Source organism: Colletes latitarsis, chromosome 2 (genome assembly GCF_051014445.1).
Source record: "Colletes latitarsis isolate SP2378_abdomen chromosome 2, iyColLati1, whole genome shotgun sequence".
Lineage (NCBI taxonomy): Eukaryota > Metazoa > Arthropoda > Insecta > Hymenoptera > Colletidae > Colletes > Colletes latitarsis.
In genome coordinates this window covers 11,305,062-11,330,941 of record NC_135135.1, presented here as the reverse complement: position 1 = coordinate 11,330,941, position 25,880 = coordinate 11,305,062, and the positions used below count along the sequence as shown (strand labels likewise).

Genomic DNA, 25,880 nt, shown 5'->3' with positions numbered 1-25,880 from the left:
AATTATAATGACAGTGTAACCGGCGTTTATTCTGGTCGACGAGTCCACCAGCCACGACGGGAGGTGGATCGGGAAGAAGAAACCGGGCTGCGTGGAAGAAGGTGCTAAACGGATAGCATCGAGAGAAACGGGACAGTAGAATGGCGACCATAACGTAATTTTGACAGAAATAACGCCGTCGTGCTCGCTGAGGGACAATAAGTCCGCGACACTCTCTCGCGGAGGATCTCAGAATAGTTTAGTATCCGGTATCTCGCTCTCTCTTCGCATTCGCGTGTATCATCTCGTCTCTGTTCCGTGTGTTCCACCTTCATCCGCGACTTTCCCGGTTCAGCTGGTCGCTTTGGGTGACCCTCTTGGCGCCACAATTTTCATGGTTGCGACTGGATTGATGATTGCGCCGTATACGGCCGCTAAGGCAATTTATGCGAACCCTTTTTTGGCCAATTTTCGTTCAACCAGTCGGTTAACTTTTCGTTTCTGTTTTAACGCGCGGGATTCTTTCCTGAAAACACTTTATTTTACGATCAACGAAATGCTAAGAACCATCGTTAATTTTATGGATATATGAAATTTTTCTGCTCGTCAAATGGACAAAAATGGATTCTCAAGTTGAGCTGCTAGAGGAACCAAATTTGGATAGGATTCGCGAATCTTGAGGTTATAAAAATAAGTACTGAGGCAAATTTTAAATTATGTAGTTCACAACTGTCCTTTGGTCTCGCGGAACGTGTTATGATTTTGATTTGGTAGTCAATGTCTTATTGTCTCCAGTGTATTAATAGAAGGTTCACAAAGAAATGGCCAACGAGCATTTTACTTGCGGGATATTTCAATAAAAATGGCTACACTTTTGAATAAAATTTGCAAAACAATAGTCTAGGTAGAAATCAAAATGGACAATTTAGATTTACGTAACATTCTTGCAATTTCTTAGTTTAGTAAGTTTATTAGTGAGTTTATTAATATAGTATAATTTCGTTTAGAAGCCAAATTTGGAAAAGAGGGTATTTCTTGGATTCTACAATTTTCAGAATTCTATTAAAACGTCTCCCAACTACTAAGCAGTAATTTTAAATATGTTGTACACCTCATCCTTCATAAAAAATATCATCTCATACCACTGATTTCGTTTGCTGAAAAATCGTAATTGTACGCTTAAAACATGTCAACATTTTATGTCGTAGAACGAATTTAGACAATTTTCTTTCCACGTTTCGTGAATTTATCAGATCGTTAAAGAGTTAAAAACTCGGAGCGTCACAGTGTTCCCGCCAATCGCGTTCCATCCTTTCCCCCTCCGTTCAGTATCCGTGGAGTCGAGGTTCCTATTCTGGCTCATTAAATCGCATCTGGTCGGTTACTCCTTTAGCGGAGCCGTTTTTCCGGAAACAATGTTGTGACGAGGGCCGTCGAAAAAGGAGTAAAGAGCCAAGGAGAAGAGGGGTGGCTGCCCGTTGGGACTCTTTTTTGTCGGTATTTAGGCCCTCTCGAGGGAGAGGGAAAAAAGGAAGAAAAAGGTTCAATGGACCCTTCGCGATTGCAAGGAGAACGGACTGCGACGCAGCGGGCACTTGACGCATTATCCAAACACGCGATTTTGTGGGCTACGTTAACCTCCTGCCCCCTCTTTTGCCTCGTTGAACAACTCTAACAGTTAATTATACGTAAATCGGCCCTTCGAATGTTATACGGTGCGTCAAATAATTTTTATTGTCCGCCAGGCTAGTTTATTGACAGCCAAACGAAGAAGGCCACCGGTTGTTCCGTTAATTGGGTGGCCAGCCATTACTTTCCGTAGTGTTATTGTACTCGACAAAGGGGAACCGTTGCTGTCGATACAAATTTCACTCCCACTTCTGACTTTGGGGTGCTCTGAACTGAAAAACAGAAAAAATCTAAATAACATAGGCAATCTGTCCGAGGAATGGAAAGTTGAGAACTAATTCCAAGCTAAATATAAATAAATATAGAATAAAATCTCCCTACCAAAACGATTTGTTTTTAGCAAAAAGTAACAGACCTTCGAAAAAATGATTTTAGACACATTGAAAGTAACTTTCCACATTCGATAACTTATTAAAAGCAAATTTCAATAGCGGAATGGAAACAGGGAATTACATTTTTTCAAATATTTATCAAACAGAAATGGAAGATTTGTAGCTCGAATCGATGAAAAGTTATCTTTATTTTCTCTTGCCAAATCGCAAGATTTCCTCGCTCTACTATTTTATTATATTTTAATAACACGTTCTACGACGCCTTAAAGGGCAATTTTAAATATATTTTTAATTATTTTCTTTAACTATGTTTCAACTTCGAATCTCGTACGAGTAATTTACCAAACAAGAAGCACATTTTTATCGGAGAGAAACAGAGTTATAAAGGTTGATTCCTTTCCGGCTCGCCTGGAGTAGCGTCCCGAGGGAGGATGCCACCCACGCAGCTGGTCAAAAACGCCGGCAGCGAATGAAGAATACGAGAAACGTGACGCGGCTTAAGGAGCAAATCTTAAAAAATATGAGAAACTCGTGGGACGCGACACGCACCAGACCCACCTTCTCCCACCTTTTACTACCCTTACGCGGATCCAGCGGCTTTCAGGCCCGAACCCTTTTATTCGTAGTTCTTGAAACTCGCGCGACGCCGGAGGGGAAAGGTCGATCCGGCTGCTGATGGAAACGGGCTTGGTTGGGGAGTTTAAAATTTTCAAAAAGCCCGATCCTGAAAAGCAGGCCCCGTATTTCAGCGCGGCTGCCTCTCTCTCTCTTCTCTTTTTTTAATCGTTTAATCCGCGTGGTCTCGACTGAATAACCCTTTATACGAGTCCCACGATCTGACCCGTGCACGCCGAAATCCTCCAGCGCGCACGACCTCCGTTTAAAACGAGCCTGGCCACCGTCGGGACCGCTCGATCGTATAAAAAAAATATTAAACAATTGCTACTGTCGCAGCCTGACGAATCGTTGGCCCTCGACTCGAGAAACGTTCGTCAAGTTTCCGACCAATCGCTGCACAGTGGTCTGAAAAACGGTGTTGCGTAGTTAAAATTAAAATATCGTCGTTTACGGTAAAATAAGAAAATAATTTCTGTGAAAAAGAAGGAATTTTAGGATTAAAGTTTGCAACATTTTTAGATCAGATAAGAAATAATATAAAAATATAAAAATTTAAAGAATATAATACCTGATTATATACTTTCCAATCGTCTATATAATCGATAATGTTGAGGATATAATAAACTTTGTTTTACAATTTTGCATGAAACGTGTGAAAAATGAAATTTATCTTTATGGGAGCGAGATCTTGTCTTGAAATGAAAATCACAGTAGAAAAATTAAAAAACATTTTAAGGAGCAATCCTGTAATTAAAATAAACATAACTTAGGTTCTTAAAATGTGGTACGTTTTAATAATAATCAGTTTTCAACAGTTTAAAACTTGATTCATTAAAAGGACACGATTTTGTTTTATAATAACAATATAGATTCAAACATTTGAATTTTATTGATAGTATACGAATTATCAGAAAATGATTCAGTGTTAATAGTCAGTACACTTAAGAATATATTTCATTCGTCGTTAAGTAATGCGGACCGTATGTAAATCAGTTAATTAAATTTTATGTTTCTGACTGCTACGATAACAGACCTACCACTGGAAATAATAACGAACTGGTTCCCTTTTGTAATTAATGACGATGCGGTATGATTAAACGTAACGTTCTTGCAGGGCCGAATTATGGTTTTTAAGACCCAGGACAGAGAAACGATTAGAGGCCCTCTTGATAAGGAAAATGGAACACGTCTGGATTTGTGAATACTTTTAAAAAGACAAACATTATCTTTGAAAACATTGATAATGCTATTTTTAATAATTTTCCATGGGTATCTTAAACTCCATTAGGAAAGAAACTTCATTTCTTAACGACTTTTTAAAATTTAACCACATTAGAAAAAAGTCGTTTACAATCTCTAATGCAGTATATTTGTAATAAAATATATTCTTTGAAATCGATAAAATTATAAACATATGCTTTCACCAGAAAATTAAGCAATCTTTTTGAACATTCTAAGATTCGTTTAAAAGAAATTCATTTCCCGAGTAAGTTTTTGAATCGTGTTTAAAAAATTAAAGCTTGAATAACGTTAATATTAAACGTATTGAATGTATGAAAATTATCCGAATATGCAATGAAAAGAGCAGAAATATTTCAAAAGTGATTTTATTAACTGCAAAAATATCAGCAAATCGAAAATAATTGTATTCGTCAAGATTTAATTTAGTATTTGAATAGTCCCCTAGACACCCCCTATATTCTTAATATTCTAACGATGTTATTCTTCAAATTAGTGTGCTACAAGGGTGGGTCAAAAAGTTCGTGGACCAAAAAGAATAAAAGGGGATGAGACACTAGCTGTCGTTAATAGTTCTATTGTGCAACTTTGTGCAATTTTTATTCTGATAGTTAAATTAATTTACAATTTATCTCCTAATAAATGAGTCAAATTGGTAGGAAAGTGAAACATGAAGCAAACAGAACAACACGTTCGTTTCCAAAAACTAACGTTGTCATAATCACCTTTTACAAATGGTTTCCAAATTCAGCCTTCGGGTCCATTATGACCCGAATCTGAATTTTATTATTACCAGTAGAAGGCTACCAATTGAATTTTTGCGTTATCGTATTTGTAAATTCTTTATTTATTAATGTTGTTAATTTCACGAGCTCACTGTGAAATTATTTATCAAAATCAGAAACTTTAAGACTCCGAAAGAAATAATTTACATTGGTCCAAATGGACTACAATCTGGATCTGGCCAGTAATTTTGGCTCATTGTGAGGCAAAGGACAGAAACAATTTTTTGTTTGGAGAGGGGGGAATGAATTAACTAATTCAGAGATCTGATAAGTGTGTTAGGCTCAAGGGAGCATATATAAAAAAGAAAAAATAATACAATACTTTTTGTGCCCCTCCCCTTGATTCTAGCAAACTCTTCAACCTCCCCTCGTAGATCTCAGTTAGGTCTCTGTTAGAATTAATTCGCAATCCCTAATGGGGTCACAAATTCCCAAGATTTTTCTCGCTGTCAAATATCCTTCTAGGAACGTATGATTAGAAGTGTGTGATCCAGAATATTTCACAAACTTTTTTCTCCATTTGAATATCCCTTAGACCTTCGATCTGATCTTTTGGGGACGTGGGGCACGCATCTTCAAACAAACTTTCCAACCAACCCAACAGTTTAACGATCTAGAGTTAATCTTTCAAAGTCGTTTTTTGTTTTTTTCAGTAGAAGTTTTAGGGATTTTGTACAGGAGATTTGAATCTGTTAAGTATTTAATTGCCTTTGTGGCACGAATTTTCTGCATGTAGGAGGTGGTGGTTGTTTCTTTGCGAGGTATTCTAATTGACACGTTGAATGATCTTTTGTTTCCAGCGATGTAAAAGACTAAAGTGCAGACCTTTTTGGCAGCCTATAAAAATATTAATTTTTAATTTTCTTCCCGGAAACTATTAAGTTACTATGTTATCTGATATTAAGCAATACTATAACTGTACATTCGCGCAAGTTTTAGTATTCAAAGTTACAAAATGGCGGAATTATGGAACATCGTGTACCCATCATGATATTTCGTATTTATGTTTCTAAATGACTTTGCTAAAATTGATCAAAACCGCAAGAATAATTGGATATATATTTTTATCTAGTGTCACATAAAATTTGTTAAAATAAAAAATTTGACGTTAATTGCATCGTCTGAAATCCTCAACTATTGCATTACACGTGCATCGTGAATTTTTCTCCCGTTTGTTGTGATCCACGTTTCTCTCCATTCTTCTTCTCCATTATGTACGCGTATCGGACGCGAAGTCGTCGGAATCTCGTGGTTCCGTTGTTTTGTAAAAGAATTTCGGATGTAGGAGCGCAAAGTGGCGCACGATTCGCGCGGAATATGCATCATTGTATCTTTTAACGAGTTCCAAGGCCAGGTGCTGTTCGACAGTCGCGCGGTCGCCGTCTTGGCAGGCTTCCTGCGTCGCGAGCCGCATAATTAGGTGTCAACAAAATGTCTGACATTCCCGGATACGAAAGAAGAATCATGGACTCCGTGCCACTGGATGCCGAATGTGTTTATTCTTAATTAATACAACTTGATCTCGAGCCTTGACCCCCCTGCGTTGTTTTCTCTCGCTCTCTCTGTCTTTGTCTCTGTCTTGTCTCTTCCCCTCTCTTGTCTCGCACTCTCGACACCGACAAACATCAACGAGAAGCTGGCTGTAAATTCGTGCGGATAACAATTTCCTCGACGCGGCTTGCTAGTCAGAAGGTGGCTCTAACGAGCGGCACAAAGCACGCAGCTGCGTTACATAATTACTGCACCGGAGGATAGATTAATAGTCATAACCGAATGTTACGCAACAATATACGCGAGCGTTCCCGGTTGGTTCGGCCGGGTTGGATAATTAATTTAAACATTCAGGCCGAACTGTAAATTTCGTAACTCGAGCACGTTCCTGTCCCCCCCGTTACGGAAGAATTTCGATGCCTTTGATCGCGAGCCAATCGAAGAAATCGAGGGAAAGGTTGTGCAAGTCCGGCGTCCCTAGTGGATACGATGGGCAACATTTCGTTCCAACGGTAGAAAAACAATGAGAACCTCTTTTTGAAACCCTAGAACACCAACGATCCTCACCGTTGTTGCGTAATTCGATGTAAAAAGGAGATTCTTATTCGTCTGTCGTTTGAATAAAACGTTGCGAAAGTTTCCATCGTTCGAATATACAGGGTGTTCGGCCACCCCTGGGAAAAATTTTAATGGGATATTCTGGAGGCCAAAATAAGACGAAAATCAAGAATATTAATTTCTTGACTGAGGCTTCGTTAAAAAGTTGTTAAAAAATTAAATTAAAAAGTTTCAAATCATTCTGAAAAAATTATTTTTGATTGTGGACATCGATTAAAATCATTTTTGGTGAATACACATACCCCCGGAATCGTACCCACTTTTGAGAAAAAAATTCGAGAATGTGTGACATTTTTCGGCGAAAAAGAAATTTTTCAAATCGTTGTAAAAAAATTATTTTCGGTTGCAAGGGTCAATTACAATCATTTTTGATGAATAGACATACCCTCGAAATCCTAACCATTTTCGAGAAAAAAATTCCTTACTGAAAATATAATCTGAGGCCTGAAATGCTTCCCAAAATTTCATGCGAAACTTTAAACTGTCATAACTTCTGAACGGATTGGACGATTTTAATGTTTAAAAAAGCAAACGACGCGTATTTTAGTGTAGAATATATAGAAATTATAAAAATATTCGAAAAGTTGTTCCTTGACCCCGTAAAGTAAGAAAAACCCCATAAAAATGGTCCAATTTTCAAATAGCCATAACTCCTACAATTGTGAATATATTTCAATGAAACTTTTTTCTGAAGTAGAGCTCATGGGTACCTACAAAAGAGTATTAGACAACTTTTCTGTAGGGCGTCAAACAAATTTATTAAAAATGAAAAACGAATTTTTAAGAAAAATCGACAGGGGGTAGGTGCTTAAATTTTTCGACGAAAAAAAAAATTTTTAATTAATTCTAAAAAAATTATTTTCGGTTCCAGGGGTCAATTGCAATTATTTTTGGTGAATAGACCTACCCCCGAAATCCTACCCACTTTCTAGAAAAAAATTCAGTACCGACGGAACTTTAAACGTTAATAACTTCTTAACGAAGCCTCCATTAACAAATTGGTATTCTTGATTTTCGTCTTACTTTTGCCTCTAGAATCTTCCATTAGAATTTTTCCCAGGGGCAACCGAACACTCTGTATAAACACAGAAATTAAATGGAAAATTGATGAAAGAAGAGTCTTATTACGTCCTGCATTCTCGCCATGCAACGCAAACTTTCTGCCACGCGACTTCGAAATGCTAAACAATTTCGAAAATTCATCGACGACATCACCGTAATGTCCACTTTTTATCATAGAAAAAGATGATAAAGAGTAGTGAAAAATATTGCACGGCTTTATATTTGTTAGAATTTCCCAACAGTTATTTGTTTCCTGATCTTACTTTTCCTTCTTACTTGATACGAGTGCCATGTGTTTTTCTTTACGATAAAATATCATTGTGTTCTCCTATGGAAATCATTTAGACAATCAACAATATTAATAACAAAATTCCTTGTGAAAACTATGAAAACTTTTGCACACCCCTAAAAGCAGATTGCTAATAAATAATAAGTATGTTCGCGTTTCTGTACAAGAATATCAAACACTGTCGATTTTCTATCGAACTTGATCAACGATATATAAACTCTCCACGTTATTTATTAAAAAAAAAAGATACAGTGCTCATTCAAATGAAACTGTATTTCACATACAGTGTCATTGAATGTAATAAAAATAAAACAATGATCATCAGAGTGTTTTCCTAGCTTCCATTCTATTTCGATTGAAAGTTGTTTGGAAAACCTTGTTACATGCAACAAACAAGATCTACAAATCCACCGGAAGACTCGCATAATAAGATCAGAGTCACATTTGGTTGTGGAGTAGGGGTAAGAAATTCCACGACCCCCACACTGTCGGACATAGTTTTGCGCAGTTTGGGGAACATAATGCCGAAGAATAATGCCCGGGGCACCTCCCTCGCAACCTTTACCGTTTCGTCTCTTTTCTCGAGGTTCCTTTTTCTTTGGTTCCTCCGCTGCGACGGGAACCCTTCTTCTTTTTCGCGTACACACGTGCGCATAAAACTTTACCGCTACCTATCCCCACCAGTCACGACTAAGGAGGGAGGGGGGAGGGGGATCCCTAAGAGAAATATTCGACAATTTTTAAACTCGTTTCTGAACGCATTCAAACGCGCACAGTCGGCAAGTAGGAATTTCTCGGAATCAACCAGGCCCTCGGTAGGGTACGCCGAACGTTGGAACGTGGTTTCCGGCGAACGGGGGTGGGGGCATGCTATATATTCTCCCCGTAGTTACATATTTCGCGGCTACTCGCGAAATTCTCGGTACGGTTGAAGAACACGCGTGCGATCCCATTTTACGTCGTTCGAACGAAACGTACCGCAGAATTCCCTAGCGAAGAACTGCCGAATGTTGTTCGAAAAGTATGATGGAATCGAACGAGACGTTAGAAAATTAGCATTGGCAGAAAAATATAAATCAAAGGTTGCTTTGCGTTAAAATTCGTCTCGAAAATAATTACTATTTTTTTTTACCACCGATTCGAAATTCCCGCGTATACAATGTGCTCCATAAATACGCGTATCGAAGGTCTTTTTTCCCCACAATAGCCATTGTTTTCCCTGGAATTCACCTTTTTGCTCGTGCGCTCTCTTTATTTCGCTGTGCGCCGCGGATAACCAGTTTTTCGGGTGTCCAAGAGCGCGCGGGTCGTCGAACGGTGCGCTCATAACTCTTGATATGTGTATCGGGAATTGTTCTAGTATGTATGTGTCATTGAACAACGTTAGCGCCACTACGGACGAAACCGCTTGTGAAGCAACTTGGTTTCGGTCGGACTCCCATAGCTACAGAATTCCTTTTTACCGATAGAAGGTCCCATACCGACTAATGGACACAATAGTGCCTAGTGACTTTTTTTCACCCTAGATTACAGATCCCTAGATATAGTACAAAGTACAAACTTAAACTCATACCGTTCACAAATAATACTGGTCAATTAATTTCAAGCAACAATTTGTATTCTTTATGATTAAACTTTATCGCCATTTATTTATGCTGAGTTAGAAAATAACAGGAAACAAATTACTTAGCTCTACCATTAATAATTATATTAATTACATAGTAAATAATATGACCCAGGTCTCACCGCGTGAAGGTTGCTGCGAATGGAGACCCACCCTAGCCTCGCCCCAACCACCCTTCCTTTGGCGAGGAATTCGAATACCTATCTAACAATGAGAGAGAAGCTATCGAAAAGTTAGAAATGAGCTACAAAGGGAGAATTCTTAAAAGAACTGTTCAACGAAGAGACGAAGAACCTAACAAAATGACAATACGTGTGAGATGATACACATGTTTTCTAGAAACGAAATTTAAATGTGCAATTGCACGTACGAACTCTGACTGATGAAGAGATCGAAAACCTAACAAAATGTTGATACATGTGAGATAATCCAGCACATGTTTTTTAGAAACAAAATTGAAATGTGCAACTGCACATACAAATCCAGATTGGGCCACGAAAGTCTATAAGGCGAAAGGTTTACTCGTATACCTCGTCCTGTGGCTCTACTTTCGAAAACATAAGACATAATCATTTATTGAAGTACAACAAAGTCTGGAACTAGAAATTTAAATACAGATGAATGCTTTAAACGGATCTTTATTTTGGTCCTATCATCTCATGTCCTACCTCTCATGGCCTACAAATCCTTTATGGTCAGGAATCCAAAGACAGTACTATTTAACCCAGAATAACCGTTGTTAAATGCACAATCTTACTCCCAATCAAAATATTACAAATGACTCTGGTTACAAATGTTTTCAATACAGTTTGCCAAATCGTTCGTTAAAATTTCGCGATAATTGTTATTCGCCTGTTCTACGAATCGATTCTAATCTACGGTTTTCGATTCTCTGGTTTCAGCATTATTGAGACAGAGCATGTCTCCGGTTGCAGATACCCTGATCGGCAGTTCGAAAAGCTCCGTGTCCCAGCCGATAATCGATTACTCCCGATACGTGAGAAGGTACTCGTCCGGACAAGAATGCGGCAGCTCATACTGCAAGGAACTCGGGTGCAGAGAGCATTTTCACTGCCTGGACTGCAGCGGCAGGGTGTTTGTAAAGAAGGAAGAGATGATCAGGCATTTCAAGTGGCACAAAAAGAGGGACGAATCTTTGCAGCACGGTTTCATGAGGTACTCGCCAACGGACGACTGCTCGGAAAGGCATCCCGGTCGTGCCTGTCCTCACAATAGAAAGCAAACTCACTATCACTGCATACATGAGAATTGCGACAAAGTTTACATATCAACGTCAGACGTCCAAATGCACGCTAACTATCACCGCAAGGATTCAGCTATCATCCAAGAAGGTTTCCAGAGATTTCGAGCTACCGAGAGCTGCGCCACGGAACACTGTCCCTTCGCTGGCCAACGAACCACGCACTTTCATTGTCGACGGCCAGGCTGTCGATTCACATTCAAGAACAAGGCTGACATGGGTAAATGTTCACGTTGCTGTCTAGAAATTAAGAATCGAAATATAAAGCTTTTGCTTTAAAATAAAACTTTCTTGCCCGGGGGTTCTACTCTTTTATTGATTTTTAGAAGATGCACATAAATTGTTTTCATACCAAATAATAACAATTGTAGATATTATTTAATGATACGTTCAAATTGTCTGTTAAATATTTGAATGTTTAAAAAAGCGAGACGATGCTTTAAAGATAGAATAAGGGTTTTCTTTTGTTTTTTTCTTGTTTATTAAGTATACAATAACATAAAACCGATTGCAGCACTATGTGCCCCCCTGAAAACCGTGCAACTTTTATCCGAAACACTTTTTTGTACAACAAATGATTTGAAATCGTCATGTTACGAGTCTCGCTCCGTAGATGTCGAGCATCCTGTATATCCGAGGGTGCAAAAAATGGAGTTTTTTACCCAGAAGACGATGCTCGTGATAAATTCTAACCATGCCTTTCCATTTCCGTTTTACAGACAAACACAAATCCTATCACATAAAAGACGAGCAGTTGTCCCGGGACGGATTCAAAAAATTCATGAAGTCCGAGGCGTGTCCCTTCGAGCAGTGTCGTTTCTCCCGCGTTTGCAATCACATACACTGCATACGGCCACACTGTAGTTACGTTCTCCACTCGTCCGGTCAGCTCTTCTCTCACAAGCGAAAACACGAGCGTCACGAGTCCGAGTTGGCTTACAGAAAATACAAGCAGATCAGCACGGTCGGTGGGATCCGACCGTCCGGATCTTGGCCACCCGACGATCTGAGCACCCAAAGCCTGTCCCTCAGCCTGAACGGCGAGAGCTCGAACGAAGACAGAGGCTCCCCATCCTACTATTCCCTCGACGATTCTTTCCAAAGCGCTAGCGAGCTCGCGATGGACCTAACTGCGCCTACGACCACGGTCACCGCCAGCGGAAGTTCCACGGTGACCGTCGAGCAGCAACATCCGCTGCAACAGCAGAGCCAACTGACCCCCACGGAGCTCGCGTATCTTGTACCTGCCACCGCTGACTGTCCGTGTCATCTAGGCAGAGAGCATCATCATTGCGGATTGGATCGTTGCGGAGCCGGGCTGAGGGATCCACGCGAGGTCAGGGAACACTTGAGGGAACACGAGACGCAAGAACGCATCACGGACGCCTTCTTCGAGGAGGGTGGCTGCGACGACAACTGCCCGTACGCGGACAAAGAGAAGCACTATCACTGCAACTGGGAGAATTGCCGCGAGGTGATCCTTTCGACGGACAAACCGTTCCGTCGCCTTCAACACTACAAGATCCACGAGTACAGCAGGCAGCTGAACCTCTCCTGCTCGTCTCACGCTTTATCCTCGGACGTGACGCTCACGCACCTGACGAACATCGACGCCATGTTCAGGCGGAAGAGAGGCAGACCCCCCAAGAACAGAGTGATCGAGATTTGGTCGGGCGGCGATCCCGCCACCCACACTCACGACTCGCCGCAGGCCATCTTCACCAGTTTCAAGTTACCGAAACCTCAAACGCCCAGCCTGACCGCGAATCCTTTGATCGAGGATCGCGAAGGTAGCGTCTCGCCTTCGAACAGCCTCGGCGAACCCGAAGGATTCTCCACCTACAATCCCGACGGATGTCCCGATCCAGCTTGCGTGCTCAGGTCCACCAGACACCATCATTGTTTGCAACCCAGGTGTCACTTCTCCACGGACAAACCCGACCAACTGTTGATGCACAGCAAAGACTTTCACGACAACGTCGACATACCGCCGGGTTTCGCCTTTTTCGACAAGATGGTGGACTGTCGGCTGCCCGGTTGTCACAGCAATCGCGTGAATCGGCATTTTCACTGCACCAGACCGAACTGCGGCTACTCGTTCGTCAGATACTCGACCATGGCTCTGCACGAGAAACAGCACAGCGGTCACAACGAGAGCGGTAGTCACGAGTCGCACGAGTGTCACGCGCAGGTGCAACCTGCGATCGTGCAAGAAACAAAACCGAGGATCCAAGTGAAGAATACCGCGGAACTTATAGAGAAGCCGGACGAAAGTATGACCGGAGGAGAAACGGAGAACAGATCGATGATGGACGACAAGGAATCAGAGATTCCGAGTCCAGACGCCAACAAGACGACCGGTAAGTGTGGTTTATGTAAGGACACGAACCAGTGCACATGTATAGTATTGTTTTATAGATGAGTTTTGTTTGGTAGTTACTTTGAAATGTCACGAGAAAGAGTCACTCGTTAAATGCATGTCTTTTTTTTGCACGTACACGCACTTCAATGTATATTTGAACACATCAGCACTCCTTTAACCCTTTCGATATTTTGATAAATTTGTTCGACCATACCGCTTATCGAAAGGATTTTTAACCCACGTCTCCACTATTCCCTTTTTTTTTTTTTTGTTTACGATTGTACAGTTATTTTTTTCTTTCCGTCTGATGTATCTATTGTACAAGGTGGTTGTAATTATAGTGGGAGGTATATTTGAAGTGTTGGTTGTTTGGTTGATTGTTGCTAGTGGTGAGGGCGGCAGGCACCTATTATCCGGTCAGTGGACCGCCGAGTGAACCTGCACTTCCGGGCGTCGTGCTATCCATGCGAACTTCCGTGCATCAAGGTTCGTGTCTCTTTCGACGACAAATTTTCTTGCCTTGAAAACGTGTTCTCTTAGTATAATCAGTAACGCCGTCACGATTCGCGTTCACCGTTCGGGGGCTTCACGCTTGAACTTAGACCGACCGTTTCGATTACAGAATCACCGGTACTCCCATCCACCAGCTCGGCCTCGCCGCACACGCTTTACGGGCCTGAGCAGAGCTGCAGCAGGCCTTTCTGTAAACTGAAGCGCAAGAACCATTATCACTGCAACGCGTGCAATCAAGCGCTCTCCGAGCTGGATCGATTGGTGGCTCACATCGCGAAGCACTCGACGGGCGCCATATTGAGCCAGCAGCAACACGATCTGGCCAACCAGGTCCCCAGTCAACTGCAACACGACTATTTGGCGCAGCTGTCGCAGAAGCACGACTTCATGGCGCAAAACGCTCAGATGGCACAGAACATTCAGAACTTTCAGAATCAGATGCAACGACAGATGCAGCAAACTCTGGGCCAGATGAGCCAGCAGACCCAAGTGAAGGAGGTGAAAATGGAACCTGCGAGGTGTGGCTCCGACGTCGGTATTCAGAACGTTCCGAACGTGAAAAGGGAACCCAGTGAAATATCGAGGGACGAAGGGAACAATTCGGTGATGGACAGCAACGAGAACGGACAATTGTCTCAGCCGAGTCTCCCACCTAGCGTTCAACAGTCCCCAGTCCCGACGACTTTCGAACTAGACCTCAGCCACGGGTTTCACTTCCCTAGCCCAGCCGTGATGGCCGCCATGAATCAGCAGATCGCTTTAATGAACCAAGCCCTGCCGCCGTTCCTTCAGCACGGTGGCATGTATACCGGTGGACCAGGGCTAATGTTCGCACCTGGTCTACCTCCAGCGAACTTTCTACCTCCTACCAGAGACGAGAATCCATTGGCCTCCCTGGCAGCGAACCTGAACTTGAACAAAAGATCCTTGTCTCCGCCTGACAGCAACTCGCCCGAAGCGAAGAAGCAAAGGCTTCATCATTCGATGCGGATGCTGAAGGACGAACCAGTTCCCGAAGGATACGTTCGGTTTGTATTTTGTTCTTTATACTGGAGCTAGCGATATGGGATTCCAAGCGCTTGGAATCGGTTCGAGTTTATGAACAGGGGGATCTAAAATGACGTTACCGGCATGATTTCAGGTTCCGATTCAACGAAGACTGCAGGTACCCTCACTGCGGCTACAGAGAGCACCAAACTCACTTCCATTGTATGCGCCAGGACTGCGGTTACTCATTCTGCGACAAAACGCGATTCGTTCAGCACACGGCGAGACACGAGCGACTGGACACTCTGATGGGCGGCGATTTCCAACAGTACAGGGCGAACGTTCCGTGCGGCAGGGCCCAGTGCGCCTACACGTCCTCGCTGGGCTCGATGCAGAACAAAGCGTCGCACTTCCACTGTTTGAAGTGCGACTTCGTCTGCACGGACACCAACAAAGTGGTGGCCCATCGACGACAGCACGCGAAATTGGACAGCATCGCGGCGGCTGGCTTCCAGAAGTTCACGCCCAGTCAGCCGTGCGGGGGTGTACAGTGCCAGCACTCGGGGAAACAGACTCACTATCACTGTTTACAGTGTCAGTACGCTGTGCTGGGGCTGGCGCAAATGTCGGCCCACAAATATCGACACATGGACACATAACGATGCCCAGTTGGAACAACGACCAGTTATTGGAGGAGGCTCAAGAAAGACACTTGTCTGGTCCCCGTAGACATTCCCTGATGAATCCGTGCGTTCTCTCGCTCCGCGGCTGGCGGGAGGGTATGAGGAAGCAACGGGGGGCTGGATCCAGCCGGTGAATTCGGATCCTGCTGACGAAACCTAATCAAGGACTGAGGAAAAAAGACAATTTTCATACATGCTCCCTGTAGACATTCCCCTGCAGTATCGCTCGCGATTGTCCATGCTCGATTCATGATGCTACGTTACACGGACGAGCCGAATGATTAGGAGCACCCCGACCGCGGCCTAGTCATTAATCTTCAGCCGTTCTCGTCGAGAAGGAATCGATAGCTCGCGCGGTGCGCGCCGTTTCAGGTCGAGGCGAACGACGTTGGTCGATGCGTCGAACGGAACTGTTCAGTCAGCTCGAGGACCTCGTACTTACGAGAGATTATTTATTAACCGGTCAACGGATAATCTCGGAAGATCAAGGACCCGAAGGAACCCTCGCGATACTTCTCGAACGTTTGAAACCGTTCGAATCAGATCGGAAATGAGAAAACTGACATAGAACTCGTAGACAATAACACGGATGATAAGTCTATCGTATATAGCTTTAGCGCGAAGAAAAAAGACACACTGTAATATTTAATAGAAAAAGACCTTGTACATTTCGTTTTTTCGTTTATGTTTTTTTTTTCTTTTTTTTTTAGTATCGTTCGTGTACCCTCCGCGTGGTGCAAAATAGTCGTCGTCGCGACTTAGGTCTTAGTATAGATAGTTAATATATATGTATATGAAAGACAGAGAACATGAGAGAGAAGATCGAACCTTCGACGAAGGATTCGCTGAATCGAGACTTTGGTTGAAACGACACGCGGATAACAGTGTTCGATTATAGCGTTTCTACACGGTTTGCTATGAACAAAGGACGAGAAGGAGTCCTCGAAACCTTCACCCAGCCGACAGAGAAGAAAATCGTGCTTAAAATACGACGTCGTGTCTAGTCCATCGCATCATCGGTGATTTCAGAATCAAACTAAGAGAAGAAACGGCCCTCTCCGTCCCGTAACAAATCATTGTTGGAATCTCTACGGACTGAATCTGATTCTTGATTATGGTCCTCGACGTCCGACACTGGAGTGTTACTCGATAGAGAAATCAGCCGCGAAGACACAAGAAGCATTCAACGACGGTGCAATGATTTATCTACGCTCACGCGGAATTACTATTTCCTTTTATTTTGTTTTCGTTCGAACGTAACGTTTTGTTGTCTCTTCCGCGTCGCTAACGTTTTGTTAGTTTCCCCCCCTCTCTCTCGGGCTGACGAAAGAGAGTCGACCGACTCGAATCGAGTCGTAACGAATCGTACTAAAGATTATACGCTTTCTCGGGATACGTTGCTGCTGCCAGGAGGGTACGCGTTTCGTTAATCGTATTACGAACAGTATTGATAATACCGAGAGTTAATAAAAAGACTGCCAGCCAAGACGAGACAGAGCAGACGGAGGAACAAGATCGAAGACGAACCGAAGATTCGTCCGCGTGTACCGGGCAATCGTTGCTCGCTGGGAAAAATTGGAAGAAGACGTTTCGTTGAAACTAAAGAGTATGTATATTATGTGAATGTACAGACGCCAGGAGGTGGAACGAGATAAGTGTACAGGAGGTATATTCTAAGAAGCAAAAGCTCTAGGAGCGAATAGATCGTCTGATACGCGCGCGTCTTATATGTATGCATTACGAACGATCGGGTTTCTCGCGCTTTTAATCCCAAAGGGATGCTCAACGACGATACGATCCTTGTATTTTATTCGTTTTCACACGGGGACGGATCTTGCTACTTGGAGCATTCTCCGTTTTGACAAGTAGTTATAACACGCTCGAAAGAAATACCGCCACCTAAACATCGCACCAGTAACATTCAACTAATTAAATGTATATATTAAGCATTTGATACAATATGACAAGGAACGGGCCTTAAGACTACACAAACGAAATTAGAAAATAGTTTAATGATATATTTATTGTGAACGCGTACCATAAGTGATTCACAAAAGTATTTGAACGGAACATTTAATAGTTATTTAAATTAAATAATTAAGTTGCCCCACCGTTTGCTTTTATAACAACTCTGAATCTATTTTCCATCGAGTAGACTAACTTGGGAGTAACATTTGCATCTATTGTAACTGTACTTCTACTTCGTCTTATAAATGTTCAATTTAAGACGGAACTTTAGGACAGGACGAGTGGTACGACTGGGCAGAGGGTGATTTTACATGTAAAAATGAATACAAAACGAAAGATTCATGGGGTACGCGTGCAATAAACTGCGGCTTGGACTTTGGCACAAGTAGAAAAAGAGATCAATGGTCAGACGTGGCAGCCAAATCGTATTCAAGCGCACGTGTTATCGATAAATTTTCGAATTCGATTATAATGAGGAGCAAACCTGAACACACGCATGAAATTTCAACAGAAATAATATTTAGTATTACTATAATTATTTTTCTTAATATAAATTTTCTTCTTGAAATCACCGCCACTGATTCTCAGTAAAGCTTTGAGTCTTTGTAGACTTAATATTTCGTCCGCGAACCTTTACCTTCAATAATGACTCAAACATACGTAAAATTGGCATACTTAATGCTAAATTTTTTCAATATTTTGACCTAATATTATGTTACTCAATTTTATTTTTAAATACACCCAGACATTTTCTATTGGATTCAAATATTAAATTTCAGCAGACTCTTCTAAAATTAAAAATGTAAAGCATTAAATAAAACATTGTTATGTTAAAAGTCCGTGTGTGTGTTCAATTTTGTTTTATACAGTATCTCAAAAACGAAAGAATATTATTTATTCTTTTCAACGGATTTTCACATGCAGAATCACTTTCTGGCTGATTTTACTATTCATCCCTTCCCACACTGTATAAACGCGTGATTATTGGTAGGATGATTACGCGGCAGCATTTCTTTGCAAACCGCACTGTGCTAGCAGATACGCTGAAAACTGAGCTGGTTTTATGATATTTTTGTCTAAAAGTATATACACTGAGCTACAATAGAAATTTTATTGAAAAGAATACTAATTAACGAGAATTTTCCAACTATGTCACGGTGATCCGTTCCCGAGCGTGGAAATATCGATCTTCTTTTGGCACTGTCTTCGATTTCTTTCCACAAAGAGGCCTGCACTCGCAACTTTCATCCCCCGAAACTCACCCCTTTTCAAAGTCACGCCCGTCGTTCATCGAAGAAGTACAGAAACTTGAGATCTTGCAACGTTCTACGACCATAAGTAACATTCTTAGAAGAATACGTATGTATCGTTTGAAAATTTTAAAGAATGCATATTTTAATTATAAGAGAAGTGAGCATCTTACAATTAACTTTTTTAATTTTCGAGGTGCTTACGAGGAATGCTGGCGTTTAATCAACGCATTCAATCTTTTCCGTCTTTCTATAATACATATTCGACATCTCTATTTATATTTCTCTATCTATTTTTCAGATCTTCACTTTCAAGTCTTCTTTCTAAGAAGTTAACGCATTTGGAGTTTATATTGTTTCTAAATTCACTTTATATAAATGTTCAATGAAAAGTTTTATTTTTATTTTAAATTACATTTATTCAACAGCGTTCCTCAAGTTTCTCTGATTGAAAAATCAAAACAATTTCTTGATAGTTTTACCGATGAAATATCACTAAAATGTGTTTCGTGAAGCGATCGCAAGTTTATGGACAATTGCGGACAATATTTCTTTATTTTTTTGTAAGATCCTCGCGTTCAAAGTATGAAAATCCCAAGATGTGGCTTTCCCTCGAGCAGACAGGAAACGCAACGAGTCTAGAAAAGACACGAGAAAATTAATCTATTTTCGACGGTAACGATTAACCATGTAGCTGTTAAAAACCGCGTATTTACGCTCCAATAGGAAGTGGGGCGAGCGTGTGCCTGTGTGCGACGCGTTAGGGTGCCTTTAGACTTTCCCATGAACTTGTAGGACCGTGCCTTAGCGACAATAACCGTTCAGATTGTCCACGAATCTTTTGTAACCTAGCAAAAGCGAGACATAGAAACGCAGCTGACGCGAACGCGATCGTAGAAAGCTAGTGCCTTAAAATAAAAATTTTTTAAACCGGTATCGAAACTGTCGAGAAAGGGAGATTCAGTCGCCGAGAATCATCGTTACGAAGAATTTTCTATCGATCACGAAAACAACCTTTAAATTTGAAGTTTGACTCTTCTAAACGCTTCTGCATACTGCGGATATAGAAAGGTCAATGAACGAAGCTCGTCCGTCTCTAAAGACTCTCTTTTTACGATAGATATCAACAAACAGGTGCAGATGCAACGATTTATCGATGCTTAACAGCTATCTTTGTTTGGTAAGATAATGCAACGCATGAAATTTTCGTGCAAATATTGGGTTGCATTTATTGAAATTACACTATACGTTTGACTATAGTACCATACGTGACAGAAATAACATCAAAGATGAACAATTCTTGCTGAGAAACCAGAGAACAGAAACATAAAAAATTGCACGAGAATTAATTTCTACCAATAAGTGCTTATTTTTATATAGCTGACACTGTTTTTACTATCTGTTGAACTATACATCTCCAAACAATAAGATCGATTTATTTTTTCATTAACAAATGTTAAACGATCGCACAAATTTTAATTATAATTTCTAGGAAGGTGAGATTCTCGAATTTTTATCTAGACCAAAGTAAACAAGTTTAAATGTCCAATAAATTAGTAACTTTCGAAGTTTAGAGTTAAATAAATCTCCCATAGTCGAGAAGGTTCTTTCACATTTAACGAGAAGAAAACGATCGCATCGAGTGAAATAATAATACAAATTAATTACTGTGGTACGTTTCCATTTGTGTAATATTTCGTCTTCAACTTTGCAGTAGTTACTAACAAAAAATAATCTTTCGCGCCGTTTTATCGTCGAGTCAATTTTTTTTTTTTTCAACAACGATACCAAAAGATCGCGCGAAATTCGAGGATATCTTTCCAAAAATAGAATTAGAAAATAGACAAAAATGATTGAACGTATTCGAATGACCGACATTCGAGATTATTTAAATATTCCAGAATTTTGTTGGCCATATAATTTGGAATATCATATCTCTAAGATACTTAATGTTTTAATTATATCAATAGTACTGGTTATATCACTAATACCAATGGTAACTTATAGTATTTTGATATCTATTTGTTACCTCGAAGCAATGCTCGAGCATCGATGTATTTCTATATTAGCGAATTGATTCATTTTCTGTACAACTTCAGCCTCGACAATAAAGTGTTCAATTATGTTTCTTCTGCAAGTGCAGAGAGTAGAATAATGATAGTGTCAGTGGTTTTCGCTTAACCATAACTTCTACAAAGGCTGACTTTAAAAAAAGAATTAATATTCTTGTTCTCTTACAATATCACTTTTCAGCAAAAATGTTCGAACATCGAATCATTATATCTATAGAAAAGATATTAGTAGATCTAGCGATGGATCCTCCCGTCCATGGCCCTTAATGATGTCAACCCATGTAACAGGGGCGCACGACAGGTCGCATAACAACGCGCCTCACAATTATCGTTGAAACTTGTGTCACTTGCACGATAAATCGTTACGCTGGGAAATCTTGCAATTAACGAACGATTACATGAATTAATTTCTGTGCGATCAACGACTGCCATTGACTCTCGAAACCGGATATGCTTGGCCTCAATTAAGATACGTGACTTCTTTTCGTAAATACCGTGACGTCCTCGATGTAGCGTAAAAAATCGAATCGGAGAAATTAATCTCGAAGGAGAAGCGCGCAGGAAAAATTAGAAATTGAAACTTGAATACATTTTCGATGAGACAGTGAATCTCCAAAGTTGAATTTAACCAAAGTTGTTGCTTAGTTAACACACTCTTTGATTGAATCAAAAGATACGCATAAATTTGAAGTTTTAAACTCAATAAAAATTCATATATTCCTGCTATATTTTCAATTTCTTCGTCAAGGAGCTATTTATCGAAGTCTTCATTCAGTTCTGATGGATCGTAATTATTTTGAAAATACTTGTGTAACTACTTGTAGATATAAATGTATGCATTTTTCATCTCTTCGATTTTTCAAAATTCTCATCTACAATTTGAAGTCGTCCCCGTTAAAAGGAAAACAAGAAACATTGTAGAAAAAGGTAAAAATTCAAACAAGAAAGTATAGTGGATGTTTGAAACAGATTCGGACGAGCTTCGATCCGGAAAATTGTCCATCGGATGTGTACAGTGAATTGTTAAGCACTTCTTGAGTACGAAGTTCAAAAGTTTATTTTGGTTACTGAATACGATCGCCGATGATTTTGATACAGAAAGAGGAACGATACATTTCGATCAATCGTTTCCTTACCGTTGGTTAATTGCGTTAAAAAGACACTTAAGTGCAGCCTTCGCTGACTTAATTCAAAACATCTCATCGACTGTACGTCAGTATCATTCCACTAGCGGAGGTGCGTATATAATAGCGTCGACTGAGGTTGGGACGAAATCACCTGGCCGCCAAGGCCACCAATAAGTACCACCCCCACCACTCTGTCCCCCACTTGTACGCGTAAACATAGAGAATAACTCGCATGTAAAGTTAAGAAATCTGCGCAGCCATACAATAAATTTCAATTTATCCCTTGCAGTCAATCGTCTGTTATAATAATTAAGCTATTCCAAATGACTATTATTCGCAGACAAACGCCATTTTCTATATATTTCTCAGGTTCAGCCTGAATGTTAAGGAACAGTACAATTTTTGCATTTCAAATTCACTCTTTTGTAAATTATTTAAGCTTTTGTAATGGAAATAAAATTAAATGCACATTTATTGCTGAAATATTCAAAACTGTATTGTACCAAATACAAAAATGTTGACAATTCAGACGTTTACTGCAACAAGAAGGCAAATAAGACTTTAATTTATTTTTTTGTTGTAACACGATGTAGTTTCGATTAATTGCCATAATGGTTTTGTAACAAATTACGTTTAGTATTTGATGTTTAAGTGCTTTCTCTTGGTTCACTCAAATTTTCTGAAAGTGGAGCTGCTTCTCTATTGTTGTAAGCCCTTGAATTACCAATTTATTGCAAACAGAGTTCATGATTATGTATAAGTATGGTTTTTATTCATATAATAATTGAGACAGTTCGTTGGAGGTAATAATTATAGAAGTATCATTAATTGCATCTACCAGACATTTATGATTCGAAAGATCAGCTATGTTTCACATACTTCAAAACAAAGGGATGAATTTGATTTACAAAAAGTGGAATTTGGAACGCAAAACCTGTATCGAAACAATGTTTACCAGTTCTCCATGCTTTTTCTGTAATGGTGTTTATCGGTTCCTTTAGTATCATTAACGGTTTAAATTGAAATTTATTTAATTATCGATAGAATTTTTATCGCAAAAGTGAACTTGATTGCTAGAGATCGTCAGCTAGCGACAGAGGATCGACGATAGTGGGGGTAAAATCGCGTAGAATCGCGACTGAAAGTGGGGGAGGGAGTGACCTCGGGCGACCGACGAATGTTGTCCGAACTGTAGTCGTCGATCCTGCCTCGTGGTCGAGGAAAAGGCCGCCCCGATCGATTCCTAGATCGATCCCGAGGTGTCAGGTGTCTCGTTGTTCCCCGAGTTGTAACGAAAGCCGACACCGCGGCGTAAACGCGAGAAAAACGAACGGAAATCGCGAACGCCTGGCGTGGACAGAGGGGGAGGGAGAGGAAAAGAAGGCTGCTTGGGAAGAGGAGGGAGGAGGAGGCCAGCCATTTTAAACGAGTGCCATAAACCGCGATAGTAAAATCTCTCTCGGGCCTACCGATGTGTATACCTTTTTACTTTTACTGTTAAGTTCCGTGTGCACGCCGGGGAGGGAGACACGCGATCTTGTAAAATATTTATTTTGATCGGAACCGGAAACGGGGAGATCGCGGGAGGATCGAGCGTTCGGAGGGCGAATCAACCTCGACGGGTCATCGCGAGAGGCTCGCGGAAGGTCAGAGAAAAAGAAAGAATCGACCCACGCACACACCTGGTGTGTTTCGAGGAACGACGATGAACTGAGGTTGCCTTATAACTATCGAGCCTATACATTATACATATATATAAATATATATATATATATATATACATACATATAGTATATATATGTGTATATACATATATATATATATACAGAAAATATTATTGTGAGATTGTTCACAACGATCGAGATAAATATTAATTGAAAATGTGAAAATGAGAGAGATAATGGAATGTATGTATATGTGTGTGCGCGTGTGGGTGACGTGATGTATACCAGTAGAAGACGTACTATTATTTGAAGATGTTAGAGAGAATCTATCGTACGATCATTAGTATTAAAATACCTGCTGTATGGATGTAAGAGAGAAGAAAACTATTATATAATTTTATCTATTATTATTATTATTAATTATTGATTAATATGCTCTATTATTATTATTATTATATTATTATTATGAATGAATATCCGGAACCACACATTTTATGTAGCTGTGATTTTGCTTTCGAACAAGTAAAGATTAAAAATATTTATAGCAACGGAACGTGTCCTTTCGTTTTGTTCGTTTATTTTCTGTCGCCCTTGCGGATTTCCGGGAACGGTTCAGTACACCTTCAGGCATCGCCAACTCAACATCAGAGCGGTTAAACTCACAGGTAATAGGTTTTCATTAATAGAAGAAGTGGTAAGAATATACACTTTTTATTTTTTAACCTAGAGAATCTTGAAATAGTTGAAATTAAAAAATTTTGGTGAATAAATTTAGAGAATTTCATGTGAAATAAGCTTCATGAATATTATTTATCAATTACAGCATTGAAAATTCGCAGTTCATGTAATTTCGTAAACATAATTATTTCTTGAGTTTAGTAATTACATTTATTTTCTTTTATTGTTACTTTAAAAGATTTAATACAATTTTAATAGTCTAATAATAGGAAAGAGTATGTTTTGATTCTACGTATGTGAATTTTTGTCTGCATTAGTAACTATTGTTTTAAATATTTTTACGCTACTCGGATCAAAAACAAAGTTATGTAACAGAAGTTTTATAAATATATTGATATTATCGTCAAAATTAAAAAATAGAATTTCAGAAATACACGACTACATGTAATCTGTTTTATAGTTGAAATTTAAACTAACATGCCAAAATCAAAATACAAAATTCAATGAAGGAGATTCCTTCTCCCCTCTTTTTATCAATGCAATTGAAATAATACTATAGAAAGACCTGTTTGTTGAAATATTTTAAATATTCAGTACAGAACTGTATACTATAAACATCCAATTAAAACAGACTATCTTTAAACAAGGGTAAAATAAATTTATTTTAATATTAAGAAGGCGATCAGAATAGTGTACAATACGACAGTGATCATAATAGAAAATATTCCTTACAATTCTAATATTTTCTGAATGAAATATTTTTTATTTTATATGTATTTCATACGTTATGACCTATTTTCGCAGATTTTAATTCTCAAACATCTAGAAAACTCTGAAGAAAATCTAAGAATACATAAACAAGACGTTTATTTTCGAGTTAATTCGACGTTTTTTCAAAATCTATGCCTTCGATTATTTTTTAGAGTTTGAACGATCACACTGGAAAAAGACTTTGGAGCGAAACGTTTCATAAATTCTTTTTCCCGGACGTGAAATCATTTCGCTGTTGAAGCAACTTGGAAAATGATTTTATTATTCAACGCGATCACGTGTCCTGCACACATTTTTATATTTAGCTGCAGATTGTTGCCGGTAACCGAACGTCGAGCATTCGCACAATAAAACAAAAGACGATGAAAATGAAAACCGAGAACGTGGTCATCGGCTATTAGTTTATCAGCCAGCGTGTTGCTTTCGATAATTGTTAACTCCTGCCTTCCTACAGCTCGTCGAATAGTCGAACAGAAATGGAAGAACAATTTAATTACACAGATGCACAGCAACTACAAAAATAAGTGATTAAAAATAGCAATAAATCTTCATTCTAATTGAAACTGTCATAGCGATAAATTAACAACTAAAAGTAACTCAGAATTGCTTATTTTCCCATTTTCGTATAAAAACTACCGCTTATAAAACATATAAATTGAAAATGTTTATTTGCTTTTAATTTGAGTTTAAGAAAAAGGTTCGTACATGAAATGCAACTTAGTGTAATTTCCTTTAAACATCAGTTCGTAATAAAAGAAAGCTAGTTTTTTTTTAAGGGAGATATTCAGTAAAATCGATTTTCTCTTTACTCTAATTAA

The 25,880-nt window shown here is 39.7% G+C and overlaps 1 protein-coding gene across 4 annotated transcripts in view; it reads left to right on the top strand.

Moving 5' to 3' along the window:
* Positions 1-22,423, top strand: part of LOC143351721 (zinc finger protein castor homolog 1) — a 221,585-nt gene extending 199,162 nt beyond the window's left edge. For 2 of the 4 annotated variants that reach the window (XM_076783549.1, XM_076783550.1), the window contains exons 7-11: positions 10,629-11,207; positions 11,707-13,347; positions 13,737-13,835; positions 13,972-14,890; positions 15,004-22,423. In XM_076783549.1, the coding sequence (XP_076639664.1) occupies positions 10,629-11,207; positions 11,707-13,347; positions 13,737-13,835; positions 13,972-14,890; positions 15,004-15,508 (3,743 nt within the window). In that variant the 3' untranslated portion in view covers positions 15,509-22,423. The remainder of the gene's footprint in view (positions 1-10,628; positions 11,208-11,706; positions 13,348-13,736; positions 13,836-13,971; positions 14,891-15,003) is intronic. The other 2 variants (XR_013081801.1, XM_076783551.1) reach the window with 2 other exon arrangements.
* The last annotated feature ends 3,457 nt before the right edge of the window (positions 22,424-25,880 follow it).